The following is a 20698-nucleotide window of genomic DNA, read 5'->3' on the forward strand; positions in this document are numbered from 1 at the left end:
CTGATCATTCAGCCTTATTTGACACCCCCCCCCCCCCCCCCCCCCCCCCCCACACACACACACACACACACACACACACACACACCCCTCTGCTGGCTCTTGAACCCGACCAGGTTCTCATGGACCCTCACCAGCGTTTGGTGTCCGTGTGCACACAGGAACTGTGTAAGCGACCGCAGCTTTGCACCTCCACACTGTTGCATCGTCATCTGCTGCTGCAGGACCAGTTATTACATGTGAATAACGCGGGGCGGCAGAACAAATCAGCCTTCAGATGCACAAATTTCAATATCCCGTGGCGGTTTCGTCGACAATGCCCGGTCACAGCACTCATAATCTGGAGATTAACAGAATTCAGGTTTAAAATCAGATCAAACTCTAAAAGAGAACCAGAAATGAGCGATTTGGTGGTTTTACAAATGCTAATAATAAAACAAAACTAGACGGATGATTAATGAAAAACCTTGAAATGGGAAAAGTGTGCATTTATTCAGATACAGTCCATACATGTAAAGTGTCTATAGTCTTAACTGTAAAAGTGATGACGATGTAAAATTTATTTAAAAGATTACATAGGTATCAACAGCATATCTGGATATAATTTACTGTAGAAATAAATAACAGTTATCAACAAATGAAATAAATAAAAATAATACATTTTAGGATTTCGGTTTTCACATCATTTTGGCAATAATTTATGTTAAGCACGAAAAAATGAAGGTGCGGGTCGTGTTGTAGCTGTAGTTGACCAGCAGGTGGCAGTGCCGCGCTGTGTTAAAGGTCGAAATCCGGACTCCTTGTTCAAAAACTTTAGTTTCATAAAAAACAAAACAAACAAAAAAAAACACTCCGTCTTACAGTTGATGCGTAACTTTACCAAGATTTATGGCAACTTAGGTGCTTAAAAACAGCAGATTTTTAACTGAAAAATGCAAAATAACAGGAAAAAATACAGGTGCCACATTTAAATAAGGCATATTGATCTGAATATAAAAATATCCAGAAAAGACTCATCCGTGAGGTATTTTTAAAAGATTGTCACTTTTTTTCAGCATTCCACAGACCTGCAGAAATTGAACAATAGTTACAGCAGAAGGAAGATTACAAGATTATTGCCTATTTTATCATTTTGCATCGAGACATAAATACTGACTGAAATATTCAAGTTGGCTCAGGAGTAAAACAGATTAAATAGATCCATAAATAACTGATTTCACAGTAGGGTGCTCCGTGTGAGTCACTCCTCATCGGAGCAGTCCGGCGTGATGCTGTGCTCCTGCGCGATGGCGGCCAGCTCTTTCAAGAACTCAGAGTACAGAATGATGGCAAACACTCGGCTTTTGGCTTCTTGGGGGATCGGTGGGCAGGGAGGAAGGACACTGAGGGGAGGCAAAGGCAGCGCGTTCTTCAGGGAGCCATTGGGGAGCGATGGGTCCAGGATGGTGTCACCGTGCTGAGACTGCAGACACTCTGATGATGGACACACCGTTAGCGACACACTGCCCGACACGTTGGCTAAAAGCTGTGTTTCTCTACCTCGGAACTTGCTGTCTTGGTCTTTTGCGAGCAAAAACCTCCAGGCCTGTGTGACCAGGGCGGGGTACTCGGGCCTGGCCTCCACGTAGCGCTCTATCTGAGCGCGCACAGACACCAGCACCTTTTGCATGGACACGCATGCAGCAATTTAAACACTTTCACCGATGGAACAATAAAAAGCATCTTTCTGCGTGTGTTGGGGTGGCGTGGTACCTGGTACAGTGTGCGCACGTTAGGTTGGTTCTGCGCATCCGTGCCCAGCAGGAAGGCCCTCAGGAGAGGCTGCGGGTATGATGCTAGCTGGGCCAGGAGGCCCGTCACCAGCAGGTTGACGGCAATGGGGTTCTCCAGGAGGTTCTCCAGCCGCGACAACAAGACGCTGATGAAAGGACCTGAGGCATCATGGGAGGGAGAAGGCGTTTACGTGCAGCTATCAAAACTAATTTGACATGATCAGTTCTGTGATTTAAAAACAGACCTGTGAAGGGAACTCCGTGCCCCCCGCCGACTCCTTTAGTGCTGCTCCTCCTTTCCTCTCCCTCCTCTTCACCTTCTCCCTCTTCCATCATGGCGTCTTCACCTTCCCCCTTCAAGGAGCTTGAAACAAGGTCAATCGCATCCCCGTCCTCCTCTTCCTCCACTTTTTGCTTCAGTGCCCGGATCCGTTTCCTGAACGTGCTGACATCATCAATGATGTCGTCACAGTCCGGCTCCACGCCCAGAGACCTCATGAGCTCGCAGTATCGAGACAGGAAGTTGTCACCGCCGGAGACGCCGCTTCCTGGCAGGCTTGAGGATGCCGCAGAGTCAGGAGATTCCGATTCAGGGTGGCCGTTGGGAAAAGTGTTAGTTGCCAAACATGGCGGGGGGGGTTCTGTCCTGAGGGGTCCGCTCTGCTGATCACTCCTGTTGCATTGCTGCCTGACTGGCCTTCCATCCTCATCTGTCCCGTCGCATTCGCTGATGTCGTTTCCGTTGAAACCATTGAAGAAAGGCTGATGCCCGTTGAGTTTTCCTCCTACGTCCCGCGTCCTTATCCCATCTTCTGCTTCCTTCCCACACTCCTCCCCCCTCTCTCGCCATTTTCTTTCCTCTTCTTTGCCACCCTCACTTCTCCTCTTGGAGGACATCACGCTGCTCACCGTCTCCATTATCGTCCACCCTGCTGTTATTGACGACACCCGGTGGCTGAGGCCTGCGCGCGCCTGCCGATTGGCCGCCATTATCCGCCCCAAAATGGCCGCCTTTGTGTCTTTCTGGGCGACGAGATCGTAGACCAGGACATCGTCCTGAAACTCCGACTCCTCGACATAGGAGCCATGGACCAGCTTTGTTGCAGTGCGGCGCATCTCCTGGATGTATCGGGGGGGAAGAGGCGGCGGCGTCGGTGTAAAGGCGCGTGTTTCGCCGTCCACGGTCCCGCCTCCACGTGCTGGTGCCTTGTTGAGGACAGCTGCCAGAGAGGGGTCGTCGTCGGCAAATATGTCGTCCCATTCCAGCTCCAGAGCAGAGCTGGCCCTGCCTGGCTGGTTGCCTGTGGAGACGGTGTCTGAGGAGGACGGGCTGGGGGAGAGCGCCGTGGGAGGAGGGCTGATAGTCAAGTAACCAACAGAGTCACCTTTGACCTGCTGCGCCAGGATGTCGTCCTCCTCGTCCGTGTCGTTCCCGGGCGTGTCAGACCGGTATTGCTCGGGGGACGGGTTCGTCCCGTCGTACGGAGCCGACCAGTGTTCACACGCGCTGCAGGGCGGCAGAACTAATCAGCCTTGTTTATCCTCTATCCGCCGTTTTTCGGGGGGTGGATAAGTGCAACACTGACCTGGTGGAAATGGAGATGGCCTGTCGGGCGTCCCAGAGGTAGTGAAGGTAGTTGACATCCATCAGAAAGTCTGAACCCCGACAGTAGCCAACGCTGTCTGAAACCGCCAGATCTGACCCAGAGGAGGAACGACATCAGTGTCGCTCAGAGATCACCAGTTGTGATGCACGTCACCATACTGACCCGCTCCTTTGGGCCAATGGATGTGCTCCGAGTGGAGGCGTGCGTTTGCGTTGTGGTTTCCGGGGCACCAGGAGGGCATGAGGTGCAGGAAGGAGACGGCGCTGGAGGAGCAACAGTCCCTCTGCTTTAAGGCGCTGCGCTCTTTCCTGGTCAGGTGGACGCAGGGAATCAGGTACCTGAGGACACGTGAGCTGCTCGTTCGCTGCGGGCGCGTGATAGGCATTTTCCCAACATGTCGTACTCACCGGAACACCAACTGCAGCATGACGTCTTCACAGAAGAGGCCGATCAGAGTCCTGAAGAGAGCCAGCGACACCGTACCCAGCTGATGGACACACACGCCAGGTTACAGAGGGCCTGCGGCTTTAGCCCCAACCCAGCAAGTCCCAGCGTGTTACCTGGAAGGGTGTGTTGACCCGGCTGACTAGCGTATCCAAGACGTGCACGTGGTCATGCGTGTGCATCAGGATGAAGGACAGGAATGTCTGGAGAAGGGCGGGTTCATGGACGGACCGCAGGAAGAGATCCAGGTAAGCGGTGGTGGTCATCACCTCCTCCACCGTTAGCTTCATACAATCAGATGGCATGTGTAAGTTAACAGAAACGTGCTCAAATACAACAGTGCACGGCGTCAGTTTCTTCGCCTCGGTAAAAAGTCCTCTTCGTACCTTGTGCAAAGCAGGAGCCAGCACGGGCACCAAGAAGCCGTTGTAGATGTAACCCAGCAACTGGGTTTTAATGGAGGGATGAGCAACCTTAAAAACATGACAGCTACAGTCAGTTGTTCGTTTATCAGGTGTTTTGGGGAGGGGCTGTCTCCGGTACCTTGGTGACAGCGCTGCAGAAGTCGAGGGAGTGCAGGAAGTGGACCAGAGCCGGAACCTGGGGATGTAAACGCAAAAGGCAAAAGCGATCTCTTAGATTCTCTCGGATTCCCGGTTCAAAGCCGTGGCTGTTTTAGGTGTTAGCGCAGCCGTCACCTGTTGCCAGTCGGCCTCGTCCAGACAGTGCCAGTCTTCGCCGTAAACCTGCAGTCGGGCCGGAAGGGAAGAGTACAGCCCGGACAGACCTGTGGCCAGCACCTGTAATCACCCACACAAGTGGATTTGAATAGGTGCTAATTGCTACGCTAAGACAGAAGCAATGAGGAGAGAAAGGGCAGAAAAAGTGTGACGGGGTGAACGACAGCAGCATCATTAGCAAACGACTGGTTCAAGAACGGGCTCCTGTCCAATCACGTGTAGACATGCTAATCCCTCTGCGCACTGGCCAATCTCACCCTGCTTTGCTAATCTGTTCTCTGCTTAAAGATTGAGGTCAGAGCGTGGTTACGTGGGCTTAAATCTACCGCGCACACACACACACACACTCTCTTTCACCTCACACAAACAGGGGACCAAAAGAACACAAGATGAAGGCAACATGAGCAGCGCACTACTTCTGTACAGACACCTGCTGACCACAAATTAACAAACCATGTTGCATATTCTCATCATTGGTTAATGCACCTCTGCAATGCTCTGTTTTCAGCCAATGATGTTCAACATCTGGAGCAATCTAAAACACAACCTGGAGTTACCCTCTCACGTAGGATCATTAGCTTTGTGACAGACTGAACACCCCAACGCTACCTGAGGAAGCGCTATGAGCTCACAGTGTATTACGTAACTTGTGATAATTAGATTACAATGCAGATGAATGGGCAGCAGTTTAACCCGCCGCCTAACTGGACAAATGTACAACAGGTTTCGTAACTTCATCGAGTCTTGGTGTGGAAAAATAGCCGACAATTTCGGGACTGCGCCTGATGCTATTTGACCGTGAATGTGGCGCCAGCAGGCCGTGAGCTTGGAATGAACCCACAAGGTCAAGACAATCCCTCTTTTCTCTCGTTATCTAGCTGTGGCATGAAATCTGAGAGCCAGCGAATGAGACGTATGCGTGTGTTAGCACTCACCGGACAGAAGTAGGTGTTCTCTACGATGTGCTGGGCGACTCGGCGGTCGGAGGCCGACAGGGACATGATGAGCAGCAGGGCGTCTCTGGCCTGCTGACCAACTGAACCCTGCCTGAGATGGAGGTTTCAAAGCTCAACGGGTGCTCGGTGCCTTTCAAAATACATGTTCTTATGTGTGTAGATGTGTGCCTGCCCACCTGTGTGTGTACGGTATGAGCAGGGAGAAGAGCAGGAAGTTGGCCGCCCCCTGATCCTCACTGGTGTGGAAGAACAGTTCCAGCACCGAGGGATCTTTGAACACGGCCACGCAAAGCTGATTTAACAGGAAGACCAGTTCCGCCTCCACCAGACTTCCGCTGTCTGCAGGGGGGGTTAAAAAGGTGATTATCTCTGCAGGTTACCATTACTGCCGCCACTTGTGGTGTCTGAACCTGCTCTCAAATACACATTAAACAAATTACCGGACTGGAATACGTTGTGATTCTAAGCCGATTGGGAGAACAAAATCCACACTCGCTGTTCTCAATGCTGCTTAAGTCTATTGTCACAATTCTTGTTTGTTTATGTGGAAATATTGTGGAAAGATTTGAGGTGTTAAAAAGGTCCAAAAGGACAATGGTGTCTTTAATGCCCCCCTATTTATTAAAGGCACTGACCGGTTCCAGCTCCGGCGCAGGAGGCCAGAAGCATCATGAGTGGTCTTAGAATTGGCTTATGGTGCAGCAGAGGCTGCTTGGCCTGGGCCAGAAGCATCTGGTACATCCTGAGCTGCTCCAGCTTCATGTCCTCGGTGAACTGTCTCCTCAGGCTCCACAGGAACAGCCTCTCCATCACCCCCTCCAGAACCACAAACTCCAGGATGGCACCCATCGCTCCCCCTGGTAAACAGTACACATCAGACATCAACCCCGAAAAACAACCCCATCCAATAATGTTTTTGCCGCTCGCTCACCTTGCCCCGCCTCTTCCTCCATCAGCAGGAAGAGCATGTGCTCCACGTAGTTCTGGACGGCGCTGGCCTCGTCGGCGGGGATGGGGCCCAGACGCGAGGGCCCCGAGCTGCTGCTGGCGTGATTGGAGAGGAAACCAAGAGCCCCGACGCTGCTGCGACTGGGCTCGTGTTTCTCCAGGATCCTCACTACCTGCGGAGCGGACACAGGTGACGCACGCGCCCATATTTTAAATTGACAGTCATTAAAGCACAAATTTGTAACACAAATAATCGATCTGGCAAATGCAAGAAAGCGCCGCTGCGTCCCCCTGGTGGCGGATCGCAGCATTACAGGTCTGAACAGCCAAGAATAACTCTTGGTTTGATAACTGCCTGACTGACAAAAGCTGTGATTGTCAAGGGAAGTAACGAAGGATGTAATCTGTCTGGGTTGTGTTAACCTTTAACACCACACACACACACACACACACACATACATAATACACTCATACACTGAGGATTGTGGAGTGTGTGTGGGGTTTCTTGGCAAACATATAGCAAAGATTGTTCTAAATGGATCTTGTGTTTAAAAGCCAAAGTCTGTTTCACTCACACACACACACACACACACACACATACACAGAGTTTCCCTGCCAACCATTATGAGGAAAATAGGACACGGCAACAGTTGGACAATTGTTTGATCGGTGCATAAACCGAAGAGGTTCACTGAAATCTCTGGTTTGGTTACCTGGGCCCAGTGGTTCTTGAACACGATCATGCACGTCTCGGGGTCCACTCCTCTCAGTGTGAGGGACTTTCTCCGCCTGCCCCCGGCAACCACGGAGGCCATCATTTTGACAGGCCGTCAGGTGGCTACAGCAGGATCCAGCTGCACGAGGCGGGTGGCGGATGCTTGAGGTGAAGCCCGCAGGGGCATTCGCCAGCTGTCTCAGCCCAGGACTGGACTGGCCTGCAGGAGATGGAGAGGGAAACGTTTCAAAAACTTGGATCCCTGCATCCGTCTAATATTAGAATAATACATAACAATATGAAACAATGGCAAAAATGCATCCCTCAGACTAGATTCAAAGCCAGAACAGGAAGTGAGAGTCATCAACAAGCAGGCGACAAGCAGACAGGAAAAATAGGAGCATGTCCGAGTTCCACCCTGGGTGTTCCCGGACATTCCTGTGATTACAGTAAGAACGTCCAAGAATTCCACTAGAGTAAACCAACAAACGTGACCTCTGCTGCCACATGGACGAGCGAGCCTGCTGCCTGTTGACCTGGAGGAGAGAGAGAGGGGGCTGGTGGTGGTGAATGGTTTTAATTTTTGTCATATCTAACACACACACTCACACACACACACACACACACACAAATCCTCACTTCACCATCTGGGCCTTTAATCTGTATGTGAGATGGGCAAACAGTTGCATTTCAGTATTTTTTCTATTTGTGTGTGTAAAATAAGTAATCTGAGATGAGACAGTAAGGTTTAATCCTAAACCAACACTGTGTGTGTGTGTGTGTGTGTGTGTGTGTGTGTGTGTGTGTGTGTGTGTGTGTGTGTGTGTGTGACAGTCACATGCCATCACATAAACTAGGGATTAAACGCACAAACTGAGGTGTTCTGATTTTATGACCTGATTTGATTTAATCATTTATTTATTTAAATATCGGGCCATTTTCTGATTGGGTTTTAAATGAATTCGGACCTGAGCACAGCTCGGAGCATTTGGCGGGGATCACTGAGCTGAACGTGGCCACAACAGCTGTCTAATTCTCACAGAAAACTGCAGATGTGCAAAAAGATTAAAAACATTTTAACGGTGTTAAAATGCCGCACTGGAATAGCTGCGTTTCAGTCTTTTGTCGGTTAGTTGCCCACCATCAACCTCATTATGTGTTATTTTGGGGAAATATGAATATTTGTGCACTTTGCCTGGAAGAGTGGATAAAGGGAACTTGAAAATAAAAGTGTCAATTACAAGATTGTTAACTTTTAATATTATTGTCACACGTAAAGTTTTAGTCTTGTAATTACAATTGATTGATGATTATTGCAAGTGATATCGCGCGCACACACACACGCACACTCACGTATGAGGTGCTTAAAATAATTTTAATACAGTACTGTGACCTCAATGATTACATATGTCCGGTTATACTATAAATATTTCTGTCGGTTACGTCAGGAAGCTTCGCCTTTTTTGTACATTTTATTAAAGTGTTTTTCTTTGGACAGACTTTCAATGAGAATCTGCATTTTATGGCACAAACTCTGAAATGTTAGTTCAAGTCCCACAAAAATTCCACGAGAAATCTTACCTCGGATTTTGGGAGCGTCGAACTCTTGCTTCTTGTTCCAAAATTACCAATTTTTGAAAAGCCGTTTTAGATGTTGTTGTGGTGAATGAGAGTCGCAAACTGGCTGCGGTTTGTAGTTTTGAGTGTTTGCGGCTCTGTTTTTGTCCACTGCGTGGTCCGTTCCTGAGGACTTAAGCCGCTCACACGTCAATCACTCCGCCACTGGCTGCTAGGTAACCACCAGGCCCCGCCCACCTAGGCAGGAAGCCCACAGGAGCCGGGGCGGGGGTGTGGGGGGTTATTTCGGCATCGTTATTGTTGTTAATATTGTTTGAATTACATATTTTTATACGTCACATTTATCAGAATTACAATAATAAATATTGGACGGATTTTTTATATTTTCGACCATTTTTAGTACTGTTTTTTTCATGGATTAAAATGCAGTCAAATGGAAGAAGATTATTGATCTACTCAGAATAATGCTTAATTACTGGAGGTGATGACAGGAAAACGTTTTATAGGCTAAAAGTAACATTTTTTAATACATTCGTGCAGTCTTGATGTTCTGTAGGTTTTTCCATGAACATTTTAATAGTTTTTAGTACAATCTCAGAACTGTTCCACTGCTTTTAGTGTCCTCACTCGTTCTGTCATCTGCTGCCCTCTATCGGCAAATTTTAAAAATTACGACTGAATTTCAAGTGAAAATTCGGCATGATTGACAATATTTGGCATCCTTCCGACCTCGAATCTTTGGAAAATTGCATAACTTGACGTTTTCCTGCATAGATTCTTGTACAGTGAGCTGACCCTCAATATTTGCACTGTTTTAAACTACATCGACTCAAATGCTTGAAATACCAACTTGGAACATGCAGCTTAACTTTCAGTGCGTATTTATTGACAACGCAGACAACGCATAAACATTGCAGGCACGGGAAAAACATACTTTATATGCACTTATAATTTAATAGAGCAAAGCCAAACAATACTATTTACAATTTCCTAAATGTCTATGCTTTTATTCGAGTTCAAGAGTTTTATCACCGTTGTTTTTTTGTACTGTGCATACATATTTTCGGTGGGTGACGTCACGCATCTGCAGCGCGTGCGTCTCCGCTAGCGATCTCGCGGCCAGCAGGGAACTCTGGGAAAAAAAAGAGGCGACGACACTTGCGCTTTTAAAAACTCAATATGGGACGTTAAAGAGTTGTTTTCCGAACGCCGTCGAACCGCCGAGCCTTGGCCGTTTCCAGACCCGGAGAGGAGTTCGGTGCCGGAAAGTTGACGGCGTCGGGCCGAACTTCTTCCCGGGAGTTCTCTTGGTTGTGGAAGAGCGAAGCCTGGCGATCATGTCGGTGCCGTCTCTGCCTGTGTTTTGACTCCATTTCCTCCAAACAAACACGCAGGAGAAGCGTCCTTTCTGGGGAGGAAGGCTGAGTTTAGGGAGAAATGGCCGAAGCCCGGTCCGAGGAAGAGGAGGAAAACATGATGAGGGACGCCCGGGAACAAGTGGTTCGACGACAGTCGAACAACTCCGGAGGTAAAGAAGCTGAAATATTGACACAATCAGACTGTTGTCAGGTAATTTCCGTCATCCTGGAGGGTTTTCACGTTGGCCGCATTAAAACGGGGATCAAATAAGCTTCATTTAAACTGATAATTGACCCTTCATCGTGAGACACCTGCAGACTTTGGCGTCTATTTCTCCTGTAGGTCCGTGATTGTTGTTGTTTCGTCCCAGTTAAATCTCCCACAGGACCGGTGGAGGACTGGGGTAAAATACCAACACAGACTAGAGGTTCTGCACCGAGAACCTGAGGTTTTTGTGGAGTTTGCACCATTTACAGGCTCGGTTTCTAAAGGTTTTTATTGTTTAAATTCAACATTCAAGCTCTCTGACAGCACTTTCTGTACCTGACAGTTATAGTGGATTTCATTATTCCAGGTAAGTAGTCAAAAATCAAAGTCTTTTATCTTGTAAGGGCAGGTGTAGTCTCACAGATAAGACGGAAAACACCGAGAATCAGGGTGTGACGGATTCAACCAAAACGCATAAATGCTTGTATCAACATGTGGGAGTTTCACCGGCAGGGTCAAAGGTTACACACGTAAGGATACGAAGCGTTCCACATTGGGGCGCAGCTGTGTTTTTCCAGACTTTAAACCCACCAATTTAACTCCCCAGTTTCCTCTCTTTGTCTATTCAGGGAAACACAAGTAATAATTTAACATAATTCTTCAAGGCTATTCTTTGTGTGTGTGTGCGTGCGTGTGTGTGTGTGTGTGTGTGCGTGCATGTGACAGGGAGAGAGGGAAACACATGTTGTAAGCCCATATAAGCCTCTGGCTAGGGCTTGGTCTAACTATGTGAAAATTATGACTCAAATCTTTGTGCCTTTTGACGTGATACTGTCCCAACAATACATCTTTTCCCACCAGGATCATTCTGGGCTGGCAGTTGTCCGATACAGATGTGAAAATGAAAGTTGCAACGATAAAATAGTCAGTTTTGTGGTTTTGTAGTCATCTTGTATGTATGTGTTGTTTAAACACACTCCCCAACATGGCAGGTACCCTCAGAAATTGGAACTTTGAAGTCTAAAGCAGCTGTTGTCTGGTAAAACTCGCACAGTCGTGGCGAGCAAATGGAAAACTACAGCGTCAGCGTGCGGGTTTCCAGAGGCCGTATGTGGATTCACATTTGTGATTTACTTTTCTGGCACCTAAGATTTGCTCTCGCTGCACATTTCTTTAGTCTTGCACGTAGCCTTTGAAGTTATTAGCCAGTGAAGCTGCGATGAATAAGATACTTTGTGAGCATTTTAGCATTTAATGCAAAGGATGTTGTAGCCACCAATGTAAATACAGACAGCATCCACTTGTTGATGCATCACTTGTTCACTTTTGGCTGCTTTTTACTGTGGGCAAAGAAACTATCCATCAATATGTGGTCAGAAAGCACTGACCTCATCTTAATTTTGGCTCAACTTGGCTTTTGATTGATGTTTTCCACTAGTAAACGTTCGGCCTTACGTCACCCTGACGACTCAGCTGTGCCATTCAAAAAAAAAAAAAAAGCTGCTTGAAGCCCGGAGTTCTGCCTGCCTACTGCCGGACAAACATCTGGAAGTCTTAAAACTCGGCAAAACGTTGCACCAGCCAATCGCAGCCTCCCTTCCTGGATCCTCCCTGCCAATCAGGCTGCTGCCCAGAACTTATGGGAGGTCCAGTTAGTTACAGAGAGAGTTGGAGAAGGAGAAAAGGGGAGCTGAGAGAATAAAAGGTTTAAATTGGTAAAATAAGGAGAGGAAAAGGGAAGATTTCCCAATGTTGTAGAAAGGCTTCAACATCTGGAGTTTGTGGAGAGGAAGCAGACGGACCTGACTGCCGGAGCAGAGGAGGTAGGACACGGAAAACTGCACACACAGGCAGAAAAAGGTCCAGCTCTGCATTAAACTGGAAAACTTTTCATCATTCCAATGGGGACTGGAATCGTGGCATCTTTCTGCTGTATTTTTTCTACGTCACATTTTTATTAACAATTTTGTTTTTTTCTAAGTAGGAAGTGGAACTTTTTCCATTTTATGTGAGGATTTTTGCATGAAAATCTACAACATTTTCAGTGTGCATTAAAGAATGAAAGTTTTTATTTCTGCCATTGGAGGGGCACTGTGGGGCACACGAGTCCAACAGAAGGAACCCCAGAGGGCACTTTAGTGGGGTCTCTAAAGTGGAAAGAATTCTAAAACGGCAATTCTTTTCTACTTTTTACAACCTCCAACCGCACATTTTTCTCCTTGGAAAGTCATTCAGAAGATTTTCTTCCATTTTATCACTTTTTTCTCCTCATACTCACCATTTTTTCCCTCATGTTTTGCAGATTACGCCACATTTGTGTACATCATCAGTGTTAAATACATTTATTTAAGTCCAACAATCTTCTGTTTTTTGTTTTTTTCAAGGTCGTTCTGATAGACGCAAGCCGGAGCACCGTCACAGGTGAGAATTTCTGCCTGGTTTTGGTTCTCCTGATACTGTTGCTAGTGAGCGAGTTGACTCAGGGGGAGGCATTTGATATCCAGGTGATTCACAAAACTGTTCAGGTGATTAACACTAGAAGTCACTCAGTGAGTCAAGGTAGTATTTATGACTTCTTAGAGTTGAACCACTCTTTTGCTCTTTGGTGTCTGGATCTGACACATGGTATTTAGGCCGCTTGCTTGTTGGCACGGCAACTAGCTGAAGAAGTCTGTGTGAGTGTGTGTTTCCAGAGATCCCTGACCTTCAGTCCTTTTCACTTCAGGAAATGTAACAAGAAACTTTGCTTTATGTGTGTGTCATCTTTTTTTTTTGCCCAATACTTCTAATTGATTTGATATAAAACATCCAAAGTCATCACGTTCCTCGCTGTCTCTGGAATTCTATTCGTGTCTCTGACCCACTTGCTCTACTCACCCCAAAATGATGTCATGGGACAAATCGGAATGGTTTAAAAGTTGGTCAAGGGAAAATGAAAAACTACATCTGCAGTAAAGTGTATGCTCAGCAACTCTGACCTCAAAAACCTCAGCCTTTATCTGTCTTTTGTTTTGAGCAAGTGTGTGCGTGCGCGCGTGTGGGCGCAGTGAGTCATGTGCCTGTTCATGGTTAACGTCTCTGTAAGTGAGAGGGTACACACAAAGAACAATGGTTTGCAGACATCTGACCTCCCTCTGTTCCTAGTCTGCCTAGCAACAGCCTTATTTAACCAAAAAAGCAAACCTCGGCTTGATTTCAGCATTCGTTAGTGACTTCTGACTGAGCAGGAGGAAAGAAATGCGTATTTATTCATGTGATTTATGTTTCTCTCTCTAGCCAGGGTCCTCTGTCATCCATCAGAGCTGCCATCAAGAGGAGTGAGTATTGATCCTCCACTGCTCCTTTTCTGGGTGTCGCGTCATGTTGTTGTGACTGTTGAAACAAAGTGTCGACGCCCAAGCAACTGTGCAACTGAACTCACTGTATCTAAAAAGACAATTGACATTTTCTGCCCTGAAAATCCATGTCCCGCTTTAACTTCCCTTTGCCGTCTCCTTTTCTTTTTATTTCAGCATCCGCGAGGCCGACGTCTCTGTCCGAGTCTCCCAGAGACAGAGAGCGAAGCAGGGACAGAGACAGGAGGTCAGCATGGATCTAAAGTAGAATTGGCGTTTCATTTCTGGTGTTCGCAGGAATTTCGTGAATTTCTCTTATCATTGAGCCTTTTGTACTCTGCATTTAGTTTCACCTGGTCGTCTTGTCTGTTTCCCTACTGTTGTGTGTAAACACGTGGGTTTCCTGTGGGGGGCTTCCTGGTATCTACACCTGTTGCTAGGCGACCAGAGATCACCATCCTGTCAGCAGAGCCACTGGCCTCCACATCCTGGTTCCCTGGAGCTTCTGGAGGGCTTCCTCCTCCCCCTCCTCCTGCAGCACAGATCTGGGGACCCACAATTCCTCCGTCCATCCAGGTGAGTCTGACTGTGAACTCTGAAGTTTTCTTTTTGTGCTCAAGGTTAATGGCGTTCTAAATGATCTCTTCTGTTCAGCCACCTCCATCCTACGAGGAGGTGATCCGAGAGAAGACACAGGAGCAGGTTCTCCTCCCCTCTTCCTCTTCGTCCGCCGCTGCCGCCCATCCAGCTTCAACCATAACCATCTCCACACAGACTGACCCTGGATCTGATTCCTCAGACTCGCAGGGTGAGCAGCGTGTCATGCTGTATTTTTAGCTCCTTCCTTCATTCTTTTTTTAACAGAAATTGAATTTGCGTGCAGTGAAAAGACCATTGAGACCATCGAGGCCACCTCATCCTTACCCGACTAAAGCATCTCCTGCTGATGACACCAGCGCCACACACAAGCCAGCACTCACCTGTCCCGACAGTTCAAACACACACTTACTATCGCAGCCCAGTGACCACCTGGCTGAACTCCCCGCTCCTCTGACCTCAAACGCCGGTGCTCAAACTGTTCCCTGGGGTCAATCGCTCCCAGCTGAAGACCTGCCAGCAGCTCCTGACGTTCCATTGCAGCGTCCCCGGCCCCGCCCCCGGTCCAAAGTTGATTTACAGCCAAGCAGCAGGGAGGTCAAAGTTCAGACTCTGGTAAAACTGCGTGAGGACGGTTTGGCCACAATAGCAGCGCGTGTAGCATCCGACGGTGCTAAGCAAGACGTGAGCCAGGGAAAGTATCTTACAGAGTTGCTGGAGGCCTTCAGTGCCGACGACTGGGGCTTCCCTGATCGCCATAGCGACAGCAGTGAGCACAGCCAATCGGACAGCGAGGAGGGAGAGGAAGAAGAGGACATGGCGACTCTGAAAGCTAGGATCCAAGCCTTTGAGCAGCGACCAGTTGATGGAAGCCACTGTGGAGATGGTAACAGCGCAGACTTTGTTTCCAAAAGACCCGAACCACGGCCACGCCCTCGTCTCCAAGGGCAACCATCAAAATCTGTGCCTCCTGCTGTTGCCCCAAAACCTAAAAACTTTTTAAATGCCCCAAAACCATCGAACAAGATGTTCTGGGAGGATGGCGCAGCCGCGGCTGCAGAGTCTTCTCGCTCTGCTGATCTGAAAACAGCTGAAACTCCAGGTGCTGACGAACCACCACCATCCTGTCCACCAAAAGATAGACCAGCTCTGGTGACTCCAAAACCCGCTACAGGACCCCTCCTGCCCAGTCAGTCTGTCCCTATCCCAGCTCCCAGACCCACTCCACCAAAACACGCCACTCCAGTCACTGAGACCACGTCTTTAACCCCCATTCCTCCACCCAGACCTGTGGTTTCTCCCAGGGCTAGCTTAGGTTCTGGGAACCTTGAGCAGAGTCCAGCAGCAGGACACATCATCCCAGCTCTGCCTCCAAGACCCAGCAATGGAACTGTGGCAGAGACGAGGAATGAGGAGACACAGGACCCTGCGCATCAAACTGGTGAGGGACCATTTCTCAAAGGTTTATGGTATCTATGACCTTTACTGACGCCTGCTGGCGACTTAGGGGAACTACAAAAATAATAGATCTAAACGTAATTAGTTTGAGATTAAGTCCGATTCTATTCTATTGGGGTTTCCCATTATTTTCTCTGTAATGTATTTACAGCAGCTGCTGATGTCGTTTTTTTAATCTTGGTTCTGCTGAATGAGTTTTAGAAGGTAATCTGGCCTGGTCAAAATTTCAACCCGTTTAGTTGATCTTGGAGAATTGTGCTGACCAACACATTAAAAGCTGTGTCAAACTCTACAATGCTTCAGTCAGAGCCCAATCGGTTTCTAATTAAGATAAACGGCCCTTTTTTAAACGTAATCTCTTGCAGATGCTCGGATCGCCCGTGCACTGCAGTTCAACGATTTCGCAAATATTTAGCGGAGCTGTGGCTCTGATTAGATTAGTTATCTACCCGATAGCCTGAATAAGTAGCTGCCCCTGCTGATATATTTACTCTGCAATCAGATTCAGGTTAAGTCTCTTCCTGATAATGAGTGATGAGCAGAGGTGTGTTGGATGTTTATACACGGAAAGCTTGTTCACTGTTTACCCTGAAACCTCGCTGGGTTTCACTCTGGTGGTTGGTGTTGTGTAACAAGCCCATATTGATAGTTCAGCACAGCTTAAGCATTGAGAATAAACAGCCATTTCTTTGCTTTAGTGAAACCAGGCAGCGGGCGTCCGAGCCTCCCGAACAAACCAACAGCAGTGACAACAACACGCAGAGCCAGTGGTAAGAGTGTGTTTGTGTACGTGCGTGTCGGTTCAGCACAGTGTTTATTATGCTGCCTTTCAGAGGTCCGTGTACTTGTTTTGCCACGTGTGCAGCAGAAAGTGAGAGGGGAGCTGTTTGTCGTCAGCTCTGTATCTGGGTCAATGCGTCAGGTTTCCTCTGAATTATTAAATATTTCACAGCGCCTCAACCTCTGAGCAGCGGTCCAATTTGTTGCGCAACCATAGCAGAATGCTGCTGTAAACAACATGAATCAGCAAAAGATGATGGCAGCCTGTGTCCATCACTTCCTGTCAAAACAATCCGGTGTTTTTAGATAAGAGCGGCTCATCTTCCTCTTCAGCTCCACTTTAAACACGTTAATGATGGTGTTTAAATTTAGAATGTGATTTACTGGAAACGCCACACACACTGTAATATACCCCTGATGCGTATTGTTCCTGTAAATTTTCTCCAAAGTTCTTAATTTTAAGGACAAAATACTGGTTCCACAAAGCGTACCCATTCATTTCAGTGTAAGTGGCACCAAGTGTGTTAAAAGTAGTCTCCATTAAACCATGTGATGCCATCTGTAAGCACTGACTGTGCCCTCATCATCAGTCCCTGTGTGCTTTCGTTTCCTGTCATCTTCTCCTGGTTTGTTGTTTTCTTCTTGCCGATTAATGAATTCTGACATCCCCCTCTTCGCCTCCAGCTCCAAATCTGACCCCGAAACCCACCAGAGTCTCCACAGACCCAAATTCAGGCGCAGCCAAGCCTCCTGGCCCCGTTCCTCGTCAGAGGCCCCCATCTCCAGCCCTGAGGAAAGCCTCTGACAGCCAGACCAAACCAGAACCCACCATTGGGTCCAGCCCCTCCGACCCTCCTCTTCCTTCAAGGTTAGAAATCAGGTTGATTAGCTGTTTTACCCTCTCTGGAAGGTTGATGTAGGTCCAATTAATTATTTTTTCCATTCCAGACCTGCAAGTATGAAGCTCCTCCCCCTGCGCCCTCCACCAATCAAGTCCAACCCTGGCCGACCACCTCCTCCATCCGTCAGCTCATCCTTAACCAATCTGTCAACCACCCCTCCTGCCAAAACAACCCCGGCTCCTTGCGTTTCCTCACCCAACCCACCCCCTTCTTTACAAACCACTTCCTCTGTTTCAACCAATCCGATTCCACCAAAGACTTCAAAGAAAGGACCGCCTCTGCCGCCCCGCCCTAAACCCGGTCACCCTCTCTACAACAGCTACTCGGTATGAACGCACTCGGCACCCTTCAAGCTCACAACTGGTTCTATTTCTAAAGTCAATTTTGTGCCCCAGAAACAGGAAGTCTTGATTGTTCTGGATGACCCAAGCCCCTCAGAGGATGTGTCAGGTGATGGGAGGAGTCAAACCACCATTACCCCTCTTATCAACCTGCCACAGTGTCTCCTGGATCTTGACGTCCAACAAAAGCCTGTCGCAGATGAGGTCAGCCAGTCAAAAGCTGCCCTGGAGGGCCTGAACCTGTTGGATTCTCAGTCTATTCTGCCTGAATCACCTGCTGAGCAGAAAGAAAAGCCAGAACCGCCTCCCCTCAGGTCAGATCCTCTCAAACAACCCGCCAGGTTTGCCTCCGCGCCGAAGCAGAGCGCTACAATTTATTTTTTCTATGTCTAGTGGTCCCCGCTGCGTCGCCCTGTTTGATTACGAGGGAGAGGAGGACGACGAGCTGACCTTCTCCCAGGGCGACGTCATCGCTCTGCAGGAACTGGTCGGGCAGGAATGGGGACGAGGTCAGATCCACGGGCGAGTGGGTATTTTCCCCCTGAACTTCGCCCAGGTGGTGGAGCCGCTGCCCCCGTCGGCGCCGACCACGGGAGAGGTGGTGATCGGTAAGCCCAGAGAATCAGTGTGTATTGCAAAATGTTGCCATGGTTACCAAATGTTGATGGTGATGATATTGATGATATTGAAACTAAATTATGCTTAATGCAAACTCTAATTGTGTGATGTTGTGGGGTTGTTTTGTTTTTTTCTGAGCAGCATCCCAGGAACCAAAATCGCAGGTGAGTGTCACCGTAGGTTTATGAGGTCGGACTGTTGTGCAAACATCATCAGTGTGTGCACGTGTGCGTACAGGAGTGGGACCTGGCTCTGTTTGACTTTCCTGGTCAGACTGCAGAGGATCTCTCTTTCCACAAGGGGGCGATCATCCAGGTGACCGAGCACATAGACGCTGAGTGGAGGAGAGGAAGAGTGGAGGGCAGAGAGGGGCTTTACCCTGCGGCCTTCACACAGCCACACCAGGGTACAGCTCATTGCACTGCTGTCTCACTTAGCAACAAGCTAATGCTAACAGGACACAATGGGAGAAACCTGTGTGAATGGCTGACGACCGTCCGCTGTGTTTCCAGCTCAGCCAGTACCGGTCCAGCATTCAGCGGTCAAAGCAGTGGCCAAGTTTGACTTCACAGCAGAGAGCGGGGACGAGCTGACGCTAAAGGTGCGGTCGTGGAGTTCTGTCCAGATTACCTCCACCGTGGCCACAGGAGGTTTCAGATAAGCCCGCTCTTTCTACCTGCAGGTGGGTGACATCATCACGGAGGTGGAGTCGTTGGATGAGGAGTGGATTGCCGGCGTTGCCGACGGAAAACGCGGGATTGTACCCAAGAGTTACATTTCAGTCCTCTGATGGGCCGAAGGTCGGTCGCCCGTCAAGACGAACCAGGTTAATTCTAGAACTGCACCATAAAGAGTAAGTGGGGGGGGGGGGGTAATAAATTAAAGCTGGCTGCTTGTTTTTTTCTTGTGTAATGAAATGGCGTAAGGAGAAGTCTGTCACCCCGGCAACTGAGACCTCTCCGCTATGAGGACCAGAACAAAGTACATGAGCAGGGATTCTAAAATGATGAGCAGCGTTCATCTGATCATCGATCGAAGCCAGCAGCTGCTGATCCATGAGGTCCAACCAGCCGTTTAGTCTGTAAGCTGTCAAACTGCCACCGGCTGATAAGATGTGGCGTCTCTAGAGCAGACCATAAATACGTGGATATTTAGAGGAACTGACTGGAGCCGTACTGAATGGACCGTCTGTTTAGGGTGGCATTAACAAACCAAATGTCTACACATTTCACCCCTAAATATCATGTTACTTTGTCCTGACTGTTTCACTGAGGACCAAAAGTGCCCCCCCCCCCAGGAAATAATAGTACGGCAGTAATTAATGACGAATAATTGAATGTTTTGCTTGATGTGAGACGCTGTAGGTGGCCGTAGCTATTTATAAAAGTCATTTACTGCCTCACGTTGCTGAGTCTTTCCCCATTTCGTCCATTTTTTGAAGCATTTCTTATCAATCAGATGCAAAAAGTGTTTAAATTGTGAGGCCAAGGGGGTGTTGAGCGTCTAGACATGGTACTAACTGATCTGGTGTCAGCCAAGCGAGTACTGCATCATGACGTAGCTGAATGCTAAACTGCTATTTATTCTTTTGCCTTTCTTGTCGCGGGTTAACACTACAATCTCGTCGTTATCGTCGCTTCGAAAGCGCCTCAGTAAAAAGGTTACATTGTGTTAAAATCCACGTCCAACAACGTCGGAGATGCTGCGTGGACGAGAGCTTGGCAAATCCAGGAAGTGCGTTTGCACAGCCATCTTGGGTCGGGCACTTCCTGCGGTTAAACCTTAAAGCTTTTTGCCTGTTTTTCCTACTGTGAAGCTCGTTTATTTGTATCCTTTGTCTGTAAACACCCGATCTCTTCAGCGCCATCTACAGACCACGTTATGCTCGTTAGCGGAGTATCGGTGCAGGAGATGAATTTCTTTGTGTACAGGATTATTAAGCCAAGATTCCTGCTGCTACTGCTCCTTTTGTTCAATGAGAAACTTTTTTTTTTTTTACTTTTTTTTTTACTTGAAATTTTCCACTTTGACATAAAAAAAAGAAAAAAATCAAATCCTGCATCAAATTCCAAAATCACGGTCGCAGTGTGTTAAAAATGAAGCAAATTCTGAGTGTTTTTATTATAGTGGTGTGATTTACGACAACTTATGAGGCTTCGTTGGAGTTTTCAGCACCAGTCTCGCGTCTGTATCGCTTGTTTTCTGTGACTTTAACCGAACATTCCAACTCTTAATGCCAATAAAACTGACATTTCATGAATGTTTGTGGCCTTTTGTCTGGCTTCACATCAGATGGGTCGCATCAGAGGACAACTTCAAAGCTTTAAATAAGCGGGGAGACGGC

General features: G+C 48.0%; 2 protein-coding genes across 5 annotated transcripts; one reads left to right on the forward strand and one right to left on the reverse strand.

Annotated features, from left to right (window-relative positions):
• Positions 1-443: 443 nt before the first annotated feature.
• Positions 444-8915, reverse strand: LOC101078659 (protein FAM160A1-like). Of its 3 annotated transcripts, XM_029840848.1 has the most exons (18): positions 8761-8915; positions 7675-7715; positions 7178-7399; positions 6448-6637; positions 6152-6373; positions 5693-5855; positions 5496-5607; positions 4519-4620; positions 4364-4420; positions 4207-4293; positions 3937-4104; positions 3784-3863; positions 3539-3714; positions 3356-3467; positions 2015-3276; positions 1750-1928; positions 1537-1657; positions 444-1470 (listed from the first exon to the last, which is right to left on the reverse strand). In XM_029840848.1, exons 3-18 carry the CDS (start codon positions 7280-7282, stop codon positions 1238-1240), a joined length of 3369 nt encoding a protein of 1122 aa, XP_029696708.1. In that variant the 5' UTR covers positions 7283-7399; positions 7675-7715; positions 8761-8915; the 3' UTR covers positions 444-1237. The 3 variants fall into 3 exon arrangements, with proteins under 3 accessions (XP_029696708.1, XP_011618034.2, XP_029696709.1); XM_011619732.2 differs by lacking the exon at positions 7675-7715; XM_029840849.1 differs by having other exon boundaries at positions 3539-3684; positions 7178-7715.
• Positions 8916-9856: 941 nt separating this feature from the next.
• Positions 9857-20611, forward strand: LOC101079111 (SH3 domain-containing protein 19-like). Of its 2 annotated transcripts, none has more exons than XM_029839833.1 (16): positions 9857-10285; positions 12708-12744; positions 13600-13640; positions 13836-13905; positions 14099-14234; positions 14313-14466; positions 14542-15696; positions 16412-16483; positions 17178-17361; positions 17442-17721; positions 17791-18050; positions 18130-18344; positions 18496-18518; positions 18571-18760; positions 18867-18955; positions 19037-20611. In XM_029839833.1, exons 1-16 carry the CDS (start codon positions 10195-10197, stop codon positions 19142-19144), a joined length of 3105 nt encoding a protein of 1034 aa, XP_029695693.1. In that variant the 5' UTR covers positions 9857-10194; the 3' UTR covers positions 19145-20611. The 2 variants fall into 2 exon arrangements, with proteins under 2 accessions (XP_029695693.1, XP_011618027.2); XM_011619725.2 differs by having other exon boundaries at positions 18592-18760.
• Positions 20612-20698: the final 87 nt, after the last annotated feature.

The sequence above is a fragment of the Takifugu rubripes genome, chromosome 8, assembly GCF_901000725.2.
Source record: "Takifugu rubripes chromosome 8, fTakRub1.2, whole genome shotgun sequence".
Lineage (NCBI taxonomy): Eukaryota > Metazoa > Chordata > Actinopteri > Tetraodontiformes > Tetraodontidae > Takifugu > Takifugu rubripes.